Source organism: Branchiostoma lanceolatum, chromosome 14 (assembly GCF_035083965.1).
Source record: "Branchiostoma lanceolatum isolate klBraLanc5 chromosome 14, klBraLanc5.hap2, whole genome shotgun sequence".
In the NCBI taxonomy this organism is placed as follows: Eukaryota; Metazoa; Chordata; class Leptocardii; order Amphioxiformes; family Branchiostomatidae; genus Branchiostoma; species Branchiostoma lanceolatum.
The window spans coordinates 14,315,175-14,334,815 of NC_089735.1; the positions used below are offsets into that span (position 1 = coordinate 14,315,175).

General features: G+C 39.8%; 2 protein-coding genes and 2 long non-coding RNA genes across 8 annotated transcripts in view; 2 read left to right on the plus strand and 2 right to left on the minus strand.

Moving 5' to 3' along the window:
* Positions 1-559, minus strand: part of LOC136448291 (calcium uniporter protein, mitochondrial-like) — a 29,554-nt gene extending 28,995 nt beyond the window's left edge. Inside the window, exon 1 of the mRNA XM_066447673.1 lies at positions 197-559. Coding sequence (XP_066303770.1) covers positions 197-286 — 90 coding nt within the window. The 5' untranslated portion in view covers positions 287-559. The remainder of the gene's footprint in view (positions 1-196) is intronic.
* The window catches only part of LOC136448290 (calcium uptake protein 1, mitochondrial-like), a 28,554-nt gene continuing 9,424 nt past the window's right edge, over positions 512-19,641 (plus strand). For all 5 annotated transcript variants that reach the window (XM_066447667.1, XM_066447669.1, XM_066447670.1 and 2 more), the window contains exons 1-4: positions 512-571; positions 3,370-3,548; positions 11,938-12,079; positions 14,034-14,196. In XM_066447667.1, coding sequence (XP_066303764.1) covers positions 3,385-3,548; positions 11,938-12,079; positions 14,034-14,196 — 469 coding nt within the window. In that variant the 5' untranslated portion in view covers positions 512-571; positions 3,370-3,384. The remainder of the gene's footprint in view (positions 572-3,369; positions 3,549-11,937; positions 12,080-14,033; positions 14,197-19,641) is intronic.
* Positions 14,593-18,503, plus strand: LOC136448292 (uncharacterized). The gene is made up of 3 exons (XR_010757855.1): positions 14,593-14,822; positions 16,438-16,502; positions 17,075-18,503. It is a non-coding gene; the product is annotated as an uncharacterized lncRNA (long non-coding RNA).
* Positions 18,162-19,522, minus strand: LOC136448293 (uncharacterized). Its single transcript, XR_010757856.1, has 2 exons — positions 18,989-19,522; positions 18,162-18,420 (listed from the first exon to the last, which is right to left on the minus strand). It is a non-coding gene; the product is annotated as an uncharacterized lncRNA (long non-coding RNA).

Sequence of the window (19,641 nt, forward strand, 5' to 3'; positions counted from 1 at the left end):
AATTTACGGAGCGGCCCGCAGTCGCGGTGTTCCCCTCATACGCCTCGATGGCGTTTGCTAGGGGAGAGGGGGGCCCAGTTGCCCCTCATCGCCAAAACCCACCCGACAACGTCCCCTCGGAAATCCCCCAGAGCCAATATCCGCTCACCACCCTGCACAGAATTCGTTCATCAGATGTCTAGCTATGCGTACGTACCTTGTGTTTTGCTGCTGTTGTTGGAAAAGCGGTGGAAAAGTTGGGATGAAAGAACCGAGGGATCCGGCTCGCCACTCGACAGCCCGCCATCTTTTTATGGGCGTTTCTATGTTCTGTAGGAGGGAGGGCGGGTCCGCCTATGGGTCACTGCACTCAGGGTGGGGGAAAGCTTTGTCATTCACATCAAAACGCGCAAAAAGACCCATCCAAGTACAAAAAATCAAACAAAAACACATCAATCAAAATGTTATCATAATTTATTTAGGCACAAATTCTACAGTTTGCGAGCTTAGAATTAAGATAAGATTGCTAATAATAAAAATAGATCTCTATGCTGTAATGGACTGGTCCAAGCAACATGGCGATGGATGGAAGGTAAGGAATTCTCTATGCTGCGTTGATGGCATTTTGCTCAGTTTGCCTCTTGTCTTTCACTCCTAGACACATTTTTACGTATCCACAACATACATGAAATTGTGTAATTTTTGTCTATACATTTCTGGGCGCCTAGATCGACATGTGGTCATGAATTGAAGTTAATTACCGATGCGTATACCCTGCTATTTTGATTTGAATCGATCCACTCTAGTATCTGCTCCAGTTTGCGTCGCTATAATTTTCACGCATTATTTCACGGTTGAATCTTTGTCAAGTTGACTTATCATCCGTGGAAAGAGTCATCTTCCCGAAGGCTCTGTGAGCTCAACCTTTCGTAAAGCTAGTTTTTGAACGAGTAGAATGTGAAAGTGTGTATGTAATGCCAGCGAAAAACTAAACACACATATTTTTTGCCTCATAGTTCCTGTGGGGATTGTACAGTGTTATCAATATGTGTTATTGTCATAAGGCCACAAAAGACTTAATTGCATAGTCGTGACCAAAGGGATAACGCACAGATTACCACGCATGGTCTGTAAAACACTAAACCCTGAAACATTGGAAATATTATTATCAACTATATCCACCAAAATGATTAATGATTATCAGCACGCAGCAAGTTCCTTTCACATAAAAGAATCAGATAGAGCGAATGTAAATGCTTAAGATATCGAAATGAAGAGATAACAAATGTTATAATGGAAACTTTAAGATTGAACCATTTCTTCACAACCAAGTGCAGTAAACACGATACTTTATACTTTAATGAATACACCAATCTTAATAACAAAAAAGAAAACAATTTTTTTTCACTTGTGAATAGGAGTGACTTGTCTTCCCCAGTGTACTTGGCCTAAAGACGTAAAACGTAAGCCGTGGCAAAGTCACCAGTATCATTAGCAGGGCTCGAAATTCATTTTTGGAAACAGGTGCACTAGTACTGGTGCACCCTACCAAGAGAATTAGGTGCACAGAAAGAATTTTGGGTGCACCACATAAAATGAAGTTGAATGTCAGCAAAACATAATTATAAAGTTTGATGCTACTGCCTTAAGGTGCACATGTAGTGATGTACCCACTATTTTGAGCCCTGTTATAATAATTAGCCAATTAAAAAACATCAAGTTTCACCACAGGATGCTTTTTAATTTGATTTGAACACCATGACATATTATCTTTTTAACCAATTTTTAAACAGGTTGAAGCTATGGCGCTTGTGAATATCATTAACACATCAACATTATGTTTTTGTTTCTTTGTTTACCTGAGTTTCCCTTTGGGGGTCTTTTGTTCTAATCTGGCCATAAGCTTGTCAAATATGATCCCTTATACATCAGGTTAAATCCCTTAAACCTCCACACATAGGACGTCATGTCATCAGGAAAGCCTGTGGAGCACCCACTGAATATTACTGTAAACAAATCACCTTCACAGTAGCAAGCCGCTGGAATGTCGCAGTATAACGTCACACTCATCAATCCTGGGAGAACTAAATCCCAGAGCTGGGCTTTAGAAACACTGTTGTTGAATGAAAAGTGATTGGCACAGGCAAAGGTCTTGAATGGGTAAGATAAGGGTACACTTAAGTCGCAATCCACAGTCATTATTGAGTTTCAACAGGACGTATATATCATTGACAGGGTTGGTTAGGTGCTCGACGCAAGATATGGTGATTCCAGGTGACTGTGCCGTATGCTAATCTCCAAGAAGATTGTAACGGTTTCTGCCTGCCGTGTTTCTCTTGTTTAGGATGGATGCATGTGAGAGAACCTCTGCATCCAGAAAACATCACGATCTTCCATTCCAACATCTGCTTGGAGCTTGCTTTTCCTAATCTGCAAGCAGATGTTTGGGGGCAGAAACAGATTAAATGTGATCAGATGAGGAACTGTGATAATCTGCATTGAGATTATACTTTTCCCACATTAGTAAACTTGCCTCTAGAGCTTTGCTGTTCTCCTTTAAATCCTACATGTGTCAAAATGTAAATGTAATGGCCAATGTATGTACATTTCTTTTACAGATGCCGTCATCAATTTTGGATAGATTTTTTGGTCATGCATGTATGATCTTGGAAGTTATGCATTTTTGAAGGACAGTTTTGTATGATAACTTCTGATCTTGAAAACTCTCAGCACCAAACCCAAGACAGACCTTCAAATGCAACATTCCTTAAGTCCAATCTACTTGAACTACAGACTGTATGTCATAATTTTCCGTCATCAACATTTTCTACATCTTTGTTTCAGTACTCAGTAGTGACTAACTCACATAATTATTGAGCCAACCTTGCAGGACTCTCCATCCTTATCTATCCTTTGCCAACTGCTTAAGGTCTCGTGCAAGGTTGTGTTACATTTTTCCTGGTCTTTGGGGACAACATCCATCCAAAAGTGGTTTGTAGTTCCAGCCATCAGGGTTTTTTTTAAAGAGAGGAACAAGGAAGCTGCACCCCCATGTCATGACCAAGTGCCCCCTTATCCCTGGGAAGCAGATTCTCTGACAAGCGCAAAATTCTGATTGACCACGGATGCTACTTGGTTACAATCTTACATATGGCCACAGTATTTAACTGTGACCTGTATGACAGTAATTTTGCCTCTCAGGAAGCCTTAGAATGTCCCATTGCAACTTGAAATTCTCTAAAACCCCACACTATGGAAGGGGAGAATCACCCTTTTACACCATCCACCCTTGGTGACACTGCTCCTTTACAATGCTCCCCTTTGCAATTTTTTCCAAGAAGAAACACTGATTATCAATTGTTGTTACATGTATTTTTTCCATCCGTCTAGTGAAATACCGTAGCCATGTTGAGGAGAGGTCTACATAGAGTAACGGGTCTTGCCTGGGGACCGCCCAGCCGACTGGCATCAACTTCTGCGGGCAGGGAGGTGCGGTTGTGGTTCAGACCTGCTCTGATTGGTGGAGGAGTGGCGGCCGTGGCCGGCACTGTGTTATGGAACTGGAGAAGGTATGAATATGTTGTTTAATGTTTTTAATCATTAATATTGATATTGACTGGGGAAATTCAAACATTTGTCCACATCCAGGTATACTTCATATACACATGTATAGAACATTGCTGATTACATGTACTTTTGGTGTGAGTATTTTCTAAATTTTATTTAGACTCTTAACTTTCGGACTGCAATGACAGAAACCATACATTTTAACTTGTCAATGACAGTAAAAGCCTTGCCTGCCCTCTAAAATAAAAACTTCCCCTTTATCATGACATCCTTATTTTTGCACTAAAAGTTGTTTTTGATGTAAAGATATTGAAACATTTGTTATAGAAATATAACAATTTTCTTGTGTTGTACCACAATTGCTAGTGTACAGTGTTACATTTGTACATAATCATGTAGCCAACCCATTAATTATGTTGCACTCCAAATGTTCGATTGTTACTCTGAATCTCCTATGCACTTGAATTGCCAGATTGAATAGGGGTAGACCACTCACATTTGCTACAAATTGGTTTATAGCCTATTAGTAAATTGGAGGGAGGTTCTTAATTTAGATTTCAGACCACTGGTTTGCACACGGCTCGCCCATGTGTAGTTATTGTTCACCCTCCATTGGGATAATTCCATCCCACTGCCTCAGGTCACGACATATCGACAGACAATCGATCTGTCTGCACTCTTAACTTAGTGGAGTTTTACCGAAGTTTCTATAAATATCTCCTTAATCTGACGTTGAGCGAGCTGCGAGCTGCTAGAGGCCCCGAAATCTAATCATTTTGAGGTCTCATCAAGACCTAGCCTAAGTGTCATCCTAGTCAGTTCCAGGCTTTTCACAAAGGGAGAGCCTGGAACTACAGTGTAACAACATATATAGGATGACACTCAAGACCTTACATCCACATACCAAATATCAAGACAATCCACCCAGGCATTCTCGAGTTATCTCGTACACACAGAGACAGACAGACAGACAGACAGACGCTCCCAAAAACATAACCTTCTTGGTGAAGGTAATGAAGTTGAAAGTGGGTGGGGTACCAGATTTCCCCAATGGGCTCTATGGATTACCCAGTAGCTTTGCATGTCAATTGATTTATCTGCTGTCCCAGTTTCTGGTATGAGGAAAAAACAACAGTGCCAACTTGTGTATACTACATGATTGTATATGTGTGTTGTGTGTGTGTGTGTTGGGGGAGGGTACATGTACATGTACACGTGTATGTAATTACCAGGGAAACAGGGTGTCCTTTGAGTGTACCCTGCAAAAAGAGGACGTCTAAATTCTTAGTGTAGGGCATCCAGAAGACGCCCTGACGCCCTGCTAGCTAATAGCCTGGCCTAGTATATGTAGTATAGACCCATGGCCAGTGTGTATTGGTATAGCCCTAGTTGGTCCATTCCAACAGAAGCCAGCCAGGTTTGTTGGGTGAAAAAGGAGGGCGTCTAATTTCTTTCTTTTCTTAGTGTAGGGCGTCCAGAAGACGCCCTGACACCCTGCTAGCTAATAGCCTGGTATACCTATTCCCCAAAACATATTTCGAGCTGGCCTGTGTTGAGAAGTTGTCCTGCTGCCAACAATTCCATCAGTGTGGTCCATTGACTAAATGCTCATCAGTGTGACAATCTAATGGATGGGTGTGTCCAATATTCCCTGTCTCGTTAGTAAGGCTCGGAATTCACCCGTCCAAAAGTCTGGAAACTTTTTCCTTCCAGTGTCTAGTACATACATATAGTATCTCTCTAGCGTACATGTTGCAGGTAAAAGATACTATCACACTCAATGGTTTACCATATTGTGTGTCTAACTTTCTTTTTTTATGTGGCTGCCTTGAATTTTGTCTGGTTCATAATCATCTCATGCAACATTGATTTTTATCAGGAGTGAAAATAGAAATCAATATGGATTTGTGGAGGCAAGCTGTCTTTTCCAGTACATTTTGCCAATTAAGGCGATTGGTTTGTTTCAGTTGTTTTATGGAATTGAAAGTAGCATATTTATATTCATCTGAAGTACAGTCGTAGGTATCCATCTGAGTAATGACTCAATGAGGCAGTTGCTGTGCCTTTTACTCGACGTCCCTTCTGAAAGACAAATGCAGCTCCAACCAGGATGCCCTTCCCTGGATTCGAACCAGCGTCTCCCAGTTACTAACTAATTTGAATCAGGAGCTCTAATGTGATATACAGCGATGGGTGTTTCAAATCAGCCCCTTCAATTTGACACTGATCCACTATAGCAGCCAGCAATCAATAGTACAGCTCTCAAAAATTAGGTTTGACTGGAACATTTTTTCAAATTCATACATTAAATGAAGGAAAGGGCCCCCGGGGGAAATAAAAGAAAACAGGTTAGATGAAATTAAAACAGATGACAGAGATGGATCTCATTATGGCTGCTTTGCTCATTTTTCCCTTGATACAAAAGAAAAGCTGACCAGAGGTCTAGATATACAATACCTGTATTTGGGTGAAGAATATTTAGTATGTGCAACTTCCATCAACATTATTCCGCATGGTTACATAAATCTACCTCTTTCTCTTTGAAAAACAGTGGGTTTGAGAAATCTCTAGTGCAGCACCCCCCAGGTATGCATAGTTACGATATACTCCAGTGCATTATACCGGGGGACGTTGGGTTAGAAATCTGTTTGGACGTATCTTTGAAAGCTTGACTTTGATCAAGCACAACAATTGAAAACCTTAGAATCCACTTCACATCGTAGTTATGGCAGACTGTGAAATGCACACAGATACACACACATAGAGGGGGAAGAGTGCTGACTGCACATCTAGATGGTGCAAGATGTTTTAGTTGTAACGCTGGTTGTAACGACAGGAATCTCTCCATTGGTGGTCAGAGACACCAGACATGTGTTATGAATAAAGGACTGGGACCCACAAGGTCCCAGCATCAGTTCCCACAGGCAAGCACTGAGTGAAGACGTCATTCCTTGCTCTCCTAGCTAGTGCCTTTATCTACTCAACACACCCACGCCCAAAAGCCTCAACATTAACGGTATTGAGATTGACAAATGCAGTAACCCTGTTATGGTCTAGTCTTGATTGATGTTTGAGTTGGACAAATCCCAAGGACCAAAGTGATGAGATTAGAGAGGCAGTTTCATTATGGTGACACCGACAGGAGTGGAGTGGGGAGTAGCTAATGTAAAAGGGAATGGTGATATATCTTCTCGTGGGAACAGATGGTGGCTGTTAGGACCCGGTCATATTCGTCACAAAAGGTTTACGACAGAAAATTTACGTCATTCTGGCAACCGTTGGTAACTTTCTTGTATCCTCCTTTCCAGGCCTTCTGGGCGGGGCCGGCATTAATTTTTTTGGGGAGCGCTAATTCCCAATTTTCAACGTATCAGGGCCAAGGTCTTAAGCTGGAGAAATCGTATTGCCAGATAAAAACCCTGCCCAGATAAGTTTAAAATTGAGAATCAGCGCTCCCCCCCAAAAAAAAATAAACACCGGCGCCGCCCAGAAGGCCTGAAAAGGAGGCTAACGTTTTGGGAGAGTAAAGAAAAAAGTCATCACTTTCCAGCAAATGTAGAAAAATATTCCTCTTTTCGTCTTAAAATGGTTTTCCTTGACCGATACAAAATAGCATTATCTACCTACTTTACCCACAAAGTAGTACCATTTACCAGGCCAGTAGAAGAGATGGGAGCACTGCAAACTGTTAATGTGAAAGATGTGGATCACATCCAAATGTAAAGATAAAAGTAATCGTTAATCAAGGTTCTTGTCTTGTACAATATCCAGTATCCAATATTCTGTTACATGTTTCTAGACCTTTTTTTTTGACAATATGGATAAAAGTTACTAAATTTCTTAGTGCTTTTCTCAAGGAAAAACACACAAACCATTAAAGCAAAGCCTCCAGCTGTAATCTGATCTTTTGTATGAATGCTATCATGTCTTCTCCCTCTACACTAAGCACGTCGCCAGTACGTAAGCGTTTAAGGTCGTGTTTGCGTATTTAAAGTTAATATCTCACATATAGATTCATTTAGTTGTGTCCAAAGACATATTTTTATGCAACGGCTGTTACTCTGATGCAACGTTGACCAAAGAATACAAAACAGATTCGGCAGTTATAATAGGTTTAGATAGCAGGCTAATTGCCGTATACACATTACGTTCTGGTGACATGCTTCTACACTGTAATCACGTATAAATTTGTCTTGAATGATACAACACAAAATGTGCAGGCCGACATCTTGTGTTGTACATATACCTGCACTTGTATATATGGAAGCCTGTGGCTCTACTGTAGTCTACAGTGGTTTATTCATGCATGTATGGCCTCCCCCCATAGTTAAAAAGGATTGGTCCGCCTTATCAGTAGTTGTAGTGCCTGAAGGTAAGAGCGTGACTTTGGTGAAGACACTCTGATCTGACAGGTCTAATTTTCTCCGACAAGCCATGAAATTTACATCACCCGTGTAATCCACAATCACCCTGCGTGGATCAAAATATGCCCACAGGCGGTGCACGCGTGAAAACATCATTTTTACGCTTTTCACCTTATTGCATGGTCTGTAGCTCATATTGCTTTCAGCCTAGTTCAAAATGGCTTGCTCTTGATAGCAGTCGCTCCAAGCAATATATCGTTCCAAGTTTCTGCAGGTAATGCGGTTAAAGGTGTGTCGTAAAAATTATTTTGAATATGCAAAATTCTGTTATTCAAACCATCAAAAGTGATCATTCATTGATTATTTGGCCACATAATCTTAAAAAACAGCAAATGAATTTGTTAATGTGCATATCTTGGTTCTTTCATTTAATATTGCATATATTCAGGTCATCGTTCATGTAGCTATTGATCTGGCTTCATCAACATGAAAGACCCGATCTATATGCAGATTTTCCACCATCCTTTATTCTGTAACATATTGACAAAGTCAGTGAGCCGTGTCGTTTGATGCTGGAGGGGAATCGTGACTAGGTGGAGTGTAAAGTGAATGCCCCTCAAAATAAAAGGGGTGGATGGCTCAAGGCTGATGTACATGTAGCAGATACAGTATATGGTTCTGCTTTTTTTGCATACCATTTTTGCTTCTGTGTATAGAGGTTTTGTTTTCTGTTTGTCTGGATGTTTATGATTTCGTATGTACCAATGTACATATTTGTAATTTCTTGTATTATTTTGAATGCACTGTCAGTAGAGTAGCAGAAAGTGAGTCGGAAGATGGTATCACCACAAATTGATGCTTGCAGGAGTGACAGGAAGTTGAGTTCAGAGGTGGTAGAACTAGTCATTTATCAGACATGACAGACATTCCAGGTCATTGGGTCAATGGAAGAGGCTATTAATTCATGGGGAGGTATTGTTTTTTGGTCTGTCTGTGGTTTCACAATTATATATTTCCATAATTAGTCATAGAGTACTGTCAATCAAAACTTAAACTGCGCACACTCCATTTTCTCCCTAAAGCGAAATCAAATCCCCGTGAACATTTCTGCATTTACAGTATTTCAAAATCAGGCAAACATTAATGATTGCGCTGATGTCATCCATTAAAATTACTTGCTGTGGCCTTACCTTGAAATTGGACCTTGATATATATCCGTGGTTTATCAAGATAGAGAACCCTATAGCTGTTTCCTTACCATGAAGTCACAACCTGGTAAAGAAATCAATTCTGACCCTTACGACAGAAAATCAACTCAGTCAATACTTACTTCCGGAACTGCGTGTGGTCTTGTAAATTTATCAAGTAGAAATAGATAAGGCAATACAAAAAGGCAGTAAAAATTGTCTTTTTAAAGATATCACTTTGATTGAAGTAAACCGTTTTGTATACAATCTTTTGCTCGCTTAGATAAAACTAGACAGCAGACAATTAAATATGGCTAGATTAATTGAGTATATTGTCTTGTAAATTTATCAAGTGGAAATAACTATAGATTAAGAACTACATGTAGAACTACAAAAAAGGCAGTAAAAATTATTTCTTAAAGATATCTCTTTAATTGAAGGTTAACCGTTTTGTATACAATGTTTTGCTCACTTTTATCAATAAAACCAGATTGCAGACAATTAGATATGTAACGATTAATGATAAGATTTGTTACCATGGACATGGAATAGATTATACAATCCTTCAGTTGAAGGCTGATTTTCCACCCTCTTATTGGCTGATATGTATCACTATCCTCTTCCATTTATGGCCCTTATGCCATATTGGATAGGCATTAAACCGTAGGATTTAAGGCAGCATGAAGTACTTTATTCCGATGGAATGCCACAACTGGGGACATATTATCAATCTTGAGTGTATTTCTCAACATTAACAGCAAATGACAGGGTTGGGGATGTACGGAAGAGGCTTTTGTGCAGGCTCTGTCATATTTATCATACGGATAGTTTATGACTGTCACAGCAAATTGACGACATTCTTGTGAGGGTCAAGGATGTGCCATACAAAAATTCATCTGTCTGGACGGGACAGGAAATGTAGACATTTGTCAACTGTCAATTTTGTTGTAGACTCGGTGAAAATCCTAGGACAATTAAATTGTATGGCAACAGACCATTCACTCATCATTTTGATAAAGCGACTATAGCTAAACATACAATTGTACATTTTCACTATTATCAAGAAGCGAGAAGAAGCCAATTTTATATACATTGTATATACTAATTGTCTAGACATGTTTGTAAACATGTCATTTTCGTGACCTATACTTAGCTAGGTTGGGCGAAAATATAAAGGTATTAGGATTTCCAAACAAGACATTTCCTTGCCTTTCCCCAATGGTTTGGGAGGCAATACCACAGGGAATTACTATAATTATTACAGTCCTGTAATGATAAATTAGATAACAGTCTTACACAAACGTGTCTCTGTAATACTCTGTAATAGAGCCTACTGTAATTTAATAAGGTTAAGCTCAGTTTACATGTACAAATGTAGTTGTGTTCATTTCCTTGGAGATGCCCAATCATCACACTTAAAGAGATTTCAGTCAACACGTCAGTTATTCCCCATATTTCAAGTATGCTACAGCATCCCGACTAGGCCTACAAGTAATCTGTAACATGTTGTAGTCTCCAACAGACTTCTGTGGCGGCTGAAAAATACCCTCAAATGTCGCCAAATTTAGCAATACAATCTGCCAGAGGGGTTATATAACCAGTTGGTTACAAGGAACTTTGATTAATGGCTAACTCGTCAAGAAGAGAAAGCCTATTCCCGTCAACTTTCACTGTTTTTTTAGCCGCCACAGGAGCCTGTTGGAGGCTAATAATGTTTCCTTAGTTAGCTGTGCTGTAAATAGCAGCCAGCCGCCTGGGTATACAACATGGACAGCCACAAGGTTGTTGACGAGAAGTCGTGTGCAGAAGGATCATATTACACCCTTCATTACATACACAACATTGTTACATGGATAAGTAAGGGAAGCTAAGAAAAGGTACATCACGGAATAAGATTTTTTCGTCATATGATATTCGTATGATTTTCATATTTATGTATCTGTCTGTCCATACATGTCGACTCTCCAATATCAGCTACATGTATGCTGCCTTGAGAGTCAGTGTGTACTGTTGCATTTGACAATAAATAAATAAATATGATTTTCGTGAAGGAAAATTAATTGCAGACAACCATTTTCATTATGAAACAAGTGAATTTTAAATGAGTCCTGTTTGATTAAGTATGTCTCAGGAATTTCCTCAATTTGCTGCTCGCAATCTGTCATATGAATTATAATATTTGTGACAGGTGCTAATTATAAGAGTGTGGTCCGAAAAAATAATAGTCAAGGGAATATAGAGCCATTGAAGCACCTATTATTATAGGGCGTGCCTGAATAATCTCTCAATGCAAAATGATACCTTTTAAAGGTTTAGCATCTATTATGCAGATGTTGGCCATAACATTATATCACCAGTACTATTACTCTATAAATTTTCTTTGCCCATCATTTTATACAGAGTATATTATATCATATTATCATGTAATTTGATCTTATAGTTGTCAAAGGGGCTTTCTTTACATTTGGAAAGTCCTTCAAAATTAACAAATGATGTTTCTAACACTGCTGCCAATGCAATCATTGTTAATGCTGCTTTTTGTTTTGTCAGTTACATCTCCACAGCAAATTCAGGGCGCCGCAAATAATTATCGTTCCACAGAAATATTCAACCACCAATCTAAAGCACCATGAAAAACCTCTTTTTCCCTAATATTGCAAAATAAAACCACCGCAAAATTAAATGAGTTTACTGTAACGTCAAGTCTTGACTTGTCTTGACGTGAGTGTTAAGTTTCTGGTAAATCTATCGCCGTCACAATTTCATGGCGGTAACATCAGTCAGGTGGAGCTAATCAGGTAAATGTGCCCGTACATTAAACATTATGTCGTTACACACAGGCAGTTGCGGGCGGTGGAGAGCGTGTCGGTGGCCCACGCGGAGGGAAAGGAGATCGATGTCGTGGACACGGAAGAGGAGGGGGAGGGGGAGGGCGAGGTCAAGAAGAAGAAGAAGAAAGGACCCGGCTTCCGGGACAGGAGGGTGAGTCATACGTCTTAAAAATAGAAATAAGGACCCATCCCACCGAACACATGTCATGTCCTAAAAATAAAACTGAGGGGTACAGATACTGGCATCTGCAGCCAGTTACATTTAATGTTTTGTTTACAATCAGGAAAACTGAGAAATTTTCTATGCACAAATCCTTAAAGTGGGGGAATGATTTAAGTTCTCAATCACTGGTCTGTGAACAATGTTCTGTTCGTTCCTTCAGACCCTTGCAGTGCCTAGTGGCACAGGATATAGTTAGTTTCCAAATTCCTTGCTGTTTCTGTAGCAGGGTATGTTTTTACAGGGAGGCTAGTCCATCCCAGGTTTGAATGCTTGAGGCACCTCCTCGAACACGGGTCCCCCACTTTACATTTTGTATGTCCCTTCCGAAAGCCAGGTGCAGCTCCAACCAAGCTGCCCTTCCCAGGATTGAACCGGGGGTCTCCCAGTTACCAACTGATTTGAACCAGGAGCTCAACTGTAAGGCTGCTACCAATTGAGCTATAGGGACATCCTCTGTCAAAAATGAAACCATTAAAAATTCTTACACCAATGTGATAAGCAGTCCAAATATAGTAGTTTCTACAGCACAACACCTCCCTCACTATACAGCAGAATACCCACCTGTATGCTGTGGTTTTAGCAGATGAAGTAAAAACATTGCAGAAAAAATATGTACAACTTGCAAGTTTGTAGGCTAAAAATATTCATGGTCCGCTTAAAGACTTACATATTGCAGGGAACAGTAAAAGGGAACACGTCATTAAAAAGATTGTATTTCGAGCCCAACACAGCATGAATTGTATTAGGTTTAGTGTCTTGAATTGGATGAGATCAATTTATCGTATTATATGTGAAGACAAGACCAGAAAATCTACTTTGAAACTACAAAGATGGCGCATTACGCCAGCTTAAAGGTCTATATTTGGCCACTGTGACAAAAAAAATCAATTCTTTTCCCTACATTTTGACCTTTCAGGCCAGGAGCCTGTTTTTGAGGGGATGACCCCTTATCAGTCATAGTGGCTTTCATACGTGTGCAGATATTCCAGGGCCGTACGTGTAATCACGTTTCTTTCCACAACGCCTGCCCGGGACGGTGCTTTGATCGAACATAACCACATACGGTGTTAATGAAGGCCATGCTTATTCCGCCCACGTTTTATGTCATCGGGATATCACTCAAGCTAGGAGACTGTTTTGGCATGCATGTAGCGGGGCTAGCAGAGGGGATTAGACACCATTGGAGGTGGTAAATCTTCAAAGGTCTTACTCTAAATCCCCACAGATCAATTGGTTTTGTCAACACCTTTCTTACTGTTGGCTGTCCTCCTCTATTTGATAAATTGCTATCCAAGTGGAAAGTATTTTGCAGTGTATTGAGTTTAAGAGAGAGCATGGAATTTTCATGTGAAGTTTGTTATTCTTAATCTTAGGCTACATCAATTGACTGTAAATCTTATAATGTTTGGTGGTTTCTATTTTTACGTGACCTATGTGACACTGCAAATTTATGACACCACGACTATGCATTTCCATTGTATTATTACAGTCTGTATTGTAGAATTGTTACAACTGCAAACTTAAAACACTGAAAAAAACCTTCTCTCCCCTTCCAATGTGAAATAATTAAGTCCCTGTAAAAATAACTGTTTTTACAGAATTCAAAACAGGACCACCGACAAGGCAGTATACATGTACAAAAAAAAAATTCAGGTAGTTTCATGTACACTGCGACTATGCATTTCCAATGTAGTACTACACTGTAATACAGAATTGTTTCAACAGCAAACACAGCGAAACCTTTTTTCTCCTTCTACCGCAAAATTAAGTACCAGTGAAAATGAATGTACACATGTATATGTATTTACAACATTTGTTTAGAATATGACTTAGAATATATTGCTGAATGGACACTTTTCCGTGTGCTAATTTCTTGTCCTAGGTGATTGAGTACGAGAACAGAATCCGTGCTTACTCCACTCCTGACAAGATTTTCCGCTACTTTGCCACCCTTAAAGTCTACGATGAGGAGGGGCACCATGAAATCTACATGACTCCAGAGGACTTTGTCCGTTCTATCACCCCTGGTGACAAACAACCAGAAGGTAAGGTCCATCTTAGTGGATTGCCTTTATCACTGCATTGTCTTTATTGCAGGATTTTCAGTCAGGCTATGACAGAGTCCTAAAAGTTATGTGTGTGTTTTACCCTTACATGTAACATCATTGCAAAGCTGGAATTGTAATTTGTGTGTGTAAATTCACATGGTGCAAGCGGTAATGCAAGCTCGCTGCTTGGCCATCTGGATCCGTTGGCCGGAGTTCAATCGTAGGGTCGGCCCCAGCTTGGACCATTTCAGATGGTGACGTAAAGCTGGCGGACCCGTGTATATGAGGGAGCTTCAGGCGTAAGCCTCAAGTGTCAAACCTAATAAATAACCCAACAAGAGTATGGGAGACTCGGTGTGCTTGGCTTAAAGGAGTATTCCACTCTGTAAGCGGGAATCGTCATTCCTCTGGGAATGAATTGTTATCCTTGGATCTAGTTTGTCTTGTAAAATTTACCATAAGTGGAAGCCTGAACGCAAGGCGCTACATTATAGTGATCAAGGCATGAAACCCCCCGAGGACCCATCCAACAATCCCAGAGTTCAATGCGCGGTACGCTAGTGAGAGAGGACTTGCCAACATGGAGGGAGGGCTTGCCAGGATGGACTCCCATAAGAAAACAGGTTGGTACTGGTATAAATGACGATGCTATGAAGTTTAGGAATACCTTTTTGAGTAGACTAAATGTGTGTGCACAATCGCTATCAGAGCTGCCAGGCCAGCGCTTTTCGATTTTATGTTGTTGTTGTTGTTGTTGTCCGTCTGTAGTATTTTCTACACGCATACAAGTAGCCATAATTTTTAGATAGCAAAAAGGTATTTTTAAGGATGCCAAAATCTCTGTATTCTAAGAGCCGCTGGACTTCAAACTTGTTGTGTACATTCCTGAATATATGATAGTCACTCGGCTGTTTTTTTTTAGCGTATCAAATGAACTGTTAGCTAGAAATTCGGGCCAGAAGATGGCTCAGTTATCATCGACGCCATTTTTACCTGGGTATGGGACCTACAAAAGGCTCCTCACTATAGTGCCAAAATCTCTGTCCTCCATAACACCAGCGACTTCAGAATTTGTGTGTACATTCCTGAATATATGATAGTCACTCGGCTATTTTCGTTAGCGTATCAGATTAACCGTTAGCGAGAAATTCGGGCCAGAAGATGGCTCAGCTATCATCGACGCCATTTTGCCTGGGTATTGGACCTACAAAAAGCTCCTCACTATAGTGCCCAGATCTCTGTCCTCCCAAACACCAGCGACTTCAGACTTTGTGTGTACATTCCTGAATATATGATAGTCACTCGGCTATTTTTGGTTAGCTTATCGGAACAACCGGTAGCGAGAAATTCGGGCAAGAAGATGGTTCAGTTCTCAGCGACGCCATTTCGCCTGCCATAATGGTGACCTACATTCAACTCCACTCTAAAGTGTCAAAATATCTGTATTCCAAGATGTGAGCGACTTCAAACTTTTTGCGTACATTCCTGAATATATGATAGTCATTCGACTGCTTTCGTTAGCTTATAGAGTCAACCGATGGCGAGAAATTCGGGCCAGAAGATGGCTCATTTCTAATCGACGCCATTTTGCCTGGATGTTTACATAATGGTGACCTACATTCAACTCCACACTAAAGTGCCAAGATCTCTAGATTCCAAGACCTTAGCGACTTCAAACTTTTTCTGTACATTCCTGGATATATGATAGTCACTCGACTGCTTCCGTTAGCTAGGCACATCAACCGTTAGCGAGAAATTAGGGCCAGAAATGGGCTATGCAAGCAGACGTGCTGATTTGTCATGGACTCCATTTTTTTTGTTATTGACATTTGGTCTGGTCTAAATTCAACTCCTTACTTAACTTCTCAAGTACCAGAATCTCTGTATTAGACTTCAAAATTTTTGTGTACATTCCAGGATATATGATAGTCAAGCTTTATGATTGTTTTAACAATCATATAGCTTGACACAATTTCTCGCAAACTCTATAAGCTTTCAAGCTTATAGTTATAGAGTTTGTGAGAAATTGTGTCTGAGGTTGGCCACACTAACAGACACCGCCATGATTCATTTGATCTGGCTTATTTCAGGTCAACATATGACTTCCATTTGTACTCTGATTACATAAACTATGTATCTATCTATATCTATATGACGCAGAATGTCTGTCTTAATGATTTCATGATTGATACGTATATTTTCAGTAAATACATTACTGTCATTTTGTTTTTTTGATAGAAATGGTAAGGACGCCAAGGAAAGAAAATCCAAGGAAAAGCCCAGGGAAACGCCCAAGACAAAAGGTAGTGTTTTTTTTTAGTATAATTTATATAATGTAGAAAATGATGTAACATCTCTAGCTTGTTCTCATCTATGGACACTTACTTCTTGCAATGACAACATTGAATTTTATCTAGGGCTCGGCTGTCATATTGTGTGTCATTGGTAAGATTACTTCTTATGGTAAAAAAGAGGGAAAAAAAGTGTATGATACAAGCAGAGCCTGACATTCATTGTTTGGATAATTACTGCACTGGTACCGGTGCACCTAACCAGTAACGTAAATATGTAAGTGTACAGAAATATTTTTGTATGCATAGCATAGAATAGTAAACAATGAATTATAAACCTTTTCTTAGAGTGACTTTGAAATTCTATGGCTAACTAAACAAGTAATATAATAATGTTCTTTGTTTTTTGGACAAAATGTCAAGCTGTATAATACAAGTAGTGTACAATCGTACATCTTCATGATTTTTCTTTTTAATGTGAAGGAAAATTGCCGGCTTAGCATTATTTTGGCACCTCTGTATCAATGAATTAACTCTACGAATCACAAAGATGTAGTTGACTTCAGAATACATTCTCTCTGCAGGTGATCTAAAGTGGCTTCTGGGCTACAGCAAAAGGCAAAGGGATGATGTGGTGAAGAACATCTACGAGAAGGACTACACTTTCAGAAGGATGCTGTTGGAGGCTGTCGTGCACAGGCGCCGGGAGTCCAATGAGTACTGGGGGGACCAGGTGCTCCCAAAGCCAGACTTACCCCCCTAACATTGCCCACATTCCCAGGCCAGACAAACAGGCAGCTTTTGCGCAGTACCAAACAAGTTTTGAAGACCATAAGCCAGCCCCTTTATATGCTCAATCATTCTGTAGTCAATTTAATTTTTTTCCTAATTTTTGTACTGATTTTTTTCAGCATACATGCCTTACATGACTAAACTACATGTATATGTAGTTTATGTTTTGAAATGTTTTGAAAATTCTGGTGCTGTCTCTGCTATAGACACATAAAATGTGCAAATACTAGACTATACATATTGATGCTTGAACATGTAACATGAACATGTCAACAGTAGTTTACATAATATAGGTCCTGGTAGATACTTAGTAATATACTGATGTCATATGTCACAGGTTAAGTTTATTAGATTGATGAGGACAAGTTGCCAATTGTATATCCATTGGAGCATTTTATTAATAAATGTCCTGCCTACATATCTCAGAAGTAAAAATTCCATTTTACAACCACCACAAGTTTATGTGTGTCCAACAATACTGTCTCAAATGTAAACACAAGCCATTTTTAAAAATTATTCAGAAATATAATTGTATATCCTTGTAATATACATGTATATGTCTTTCTTGCTGTACAACTAGTTCAAAGGAATGTAGAAATAATGATACTTGGACAATAGCTAAGGTTTCCATTCGGCCTGCCATATAAATTTAACTATAAACCATGAATATATAAAAATGAATACATACAGGTACTAGACAGTTTTTTATATTTGGTTGAAACACACCTGTTATGCATTGTTAGAAGTTTGGAAACCCCTGTGTACATGTAAGACTGTTATCAAGTTTGTTCTTTGACTTACCAGCTAAACCCTCACCCTAATTCTAATACTTACAGTATTGAGTTAGAAGAATACAAACTGATTTATAGACCAACTGGACAGGTGATGGCGAAACATCTTAGCAGCAAAATGTCCTAATTCTGTAAATACAATTTTGGCCATGATATCTAAACCTACATGCTCTTCTGCTCACCTAGTGACCTACTTATCTGCCTCAAGAAAACCTATGTATGTCCCATCTTCAGATGGATAGGCCTGCCTTATCCTGCTGACCACACAGAATAGAACCACACGGCACACTGTTCTTCCTAGGCGTCGTTTGTGAACCCAGCATGTGAATTGTCAGTGTCGTAAGATCCTGAGAGAAACAAAAAATGCATGTAAATTGTAATGTTACATGTTTTTTTCTTGTATCAAGATTAATACAAGTACTCTGCAGAAGGACGAGAATGTTGTCTTTTTTATGATTTATTCATCCAAATAATATTTCCCTTATCCTTACTACACATCTATTTGAATATGTGCACAATATTTTCCTTATCCTTACTACACATCTATGTGAATATGTAGACAATATCTGGCCATTTTTGTTTAGCCTGATAATTTTCAGATCTTGGTATTGCACTGACAGCCCCCCTCCCACACTGTGTAACATTTTCCGACTTTTCACCCTTAGTAATGCAAGTAATTACAAAATTACTGTCCATATCTTCACACAAGATGCATCAAGAAAGCTTATTTAAAACTTCTCGGTACGTAATATATCGGGTTATACAGTGGTACGACTACTATGCAGCCAGCACCCCAGGTAAGAACGTCGCAAAGTCCGCCTCACGTTTTCGTGAGCTTATCATGAGTCCTGACACACAGGTCGATGTAGTAGATATGCAAAATAAAACGGACAGAAACAAAGTAACAACATTTACCTATTGCTCAATGGCACTCTGACATCTTGTATTCCAAGGTTATGTCACCGTATAAGTGCAGTCTGAGTGCAGACCTCATGAGATAGAGGGGATCGAATTCCTCGTGTAGCTCCCCAGGATCTAGCCGCGAACCCTCCGTCTGGTCACCGCGGCCGTCCTATGTCGCTTCTACTTTTGTGGCGGTCCCAGCTCCAGCGGAGGCTCCGGCAGGGTCTTCTTTCCAATCGCCATTCTCTAATTGTCCTGATCATGTTCAGGCTTAAAGGCAGATGGCCTGATGTCATTAGGGCCCAACTCATCCGAGTCTGTGGCGGCCATGACAGTTTTGTCGTCTGTTCCGTGTTTGGACTAGTGCGCATGCGTATACAGCAGAGTAGAAAGAGCGGGTCTGTGGGGGATTACATGGATTTGAAAAGGATTACTGTCGAAAAGTCCTAAGAGGTAATTCAGTCAAAACTCGGGCGTATTTGTTTTTAGAAAAGCATAATTTATCAGAAAAAAATACCCGCTTACTGAGTGGAATTCTCCTTTAAATGCGAGCCGTAGCAAAGCCGATTGCTCTACCACTAACCTGAAAAAGCATAATGTTCACCTCAGTTGAGGATGACTTTTGGCTTTACCTTTTTTTAAAGCTGTGTTTAGAGATCTACATG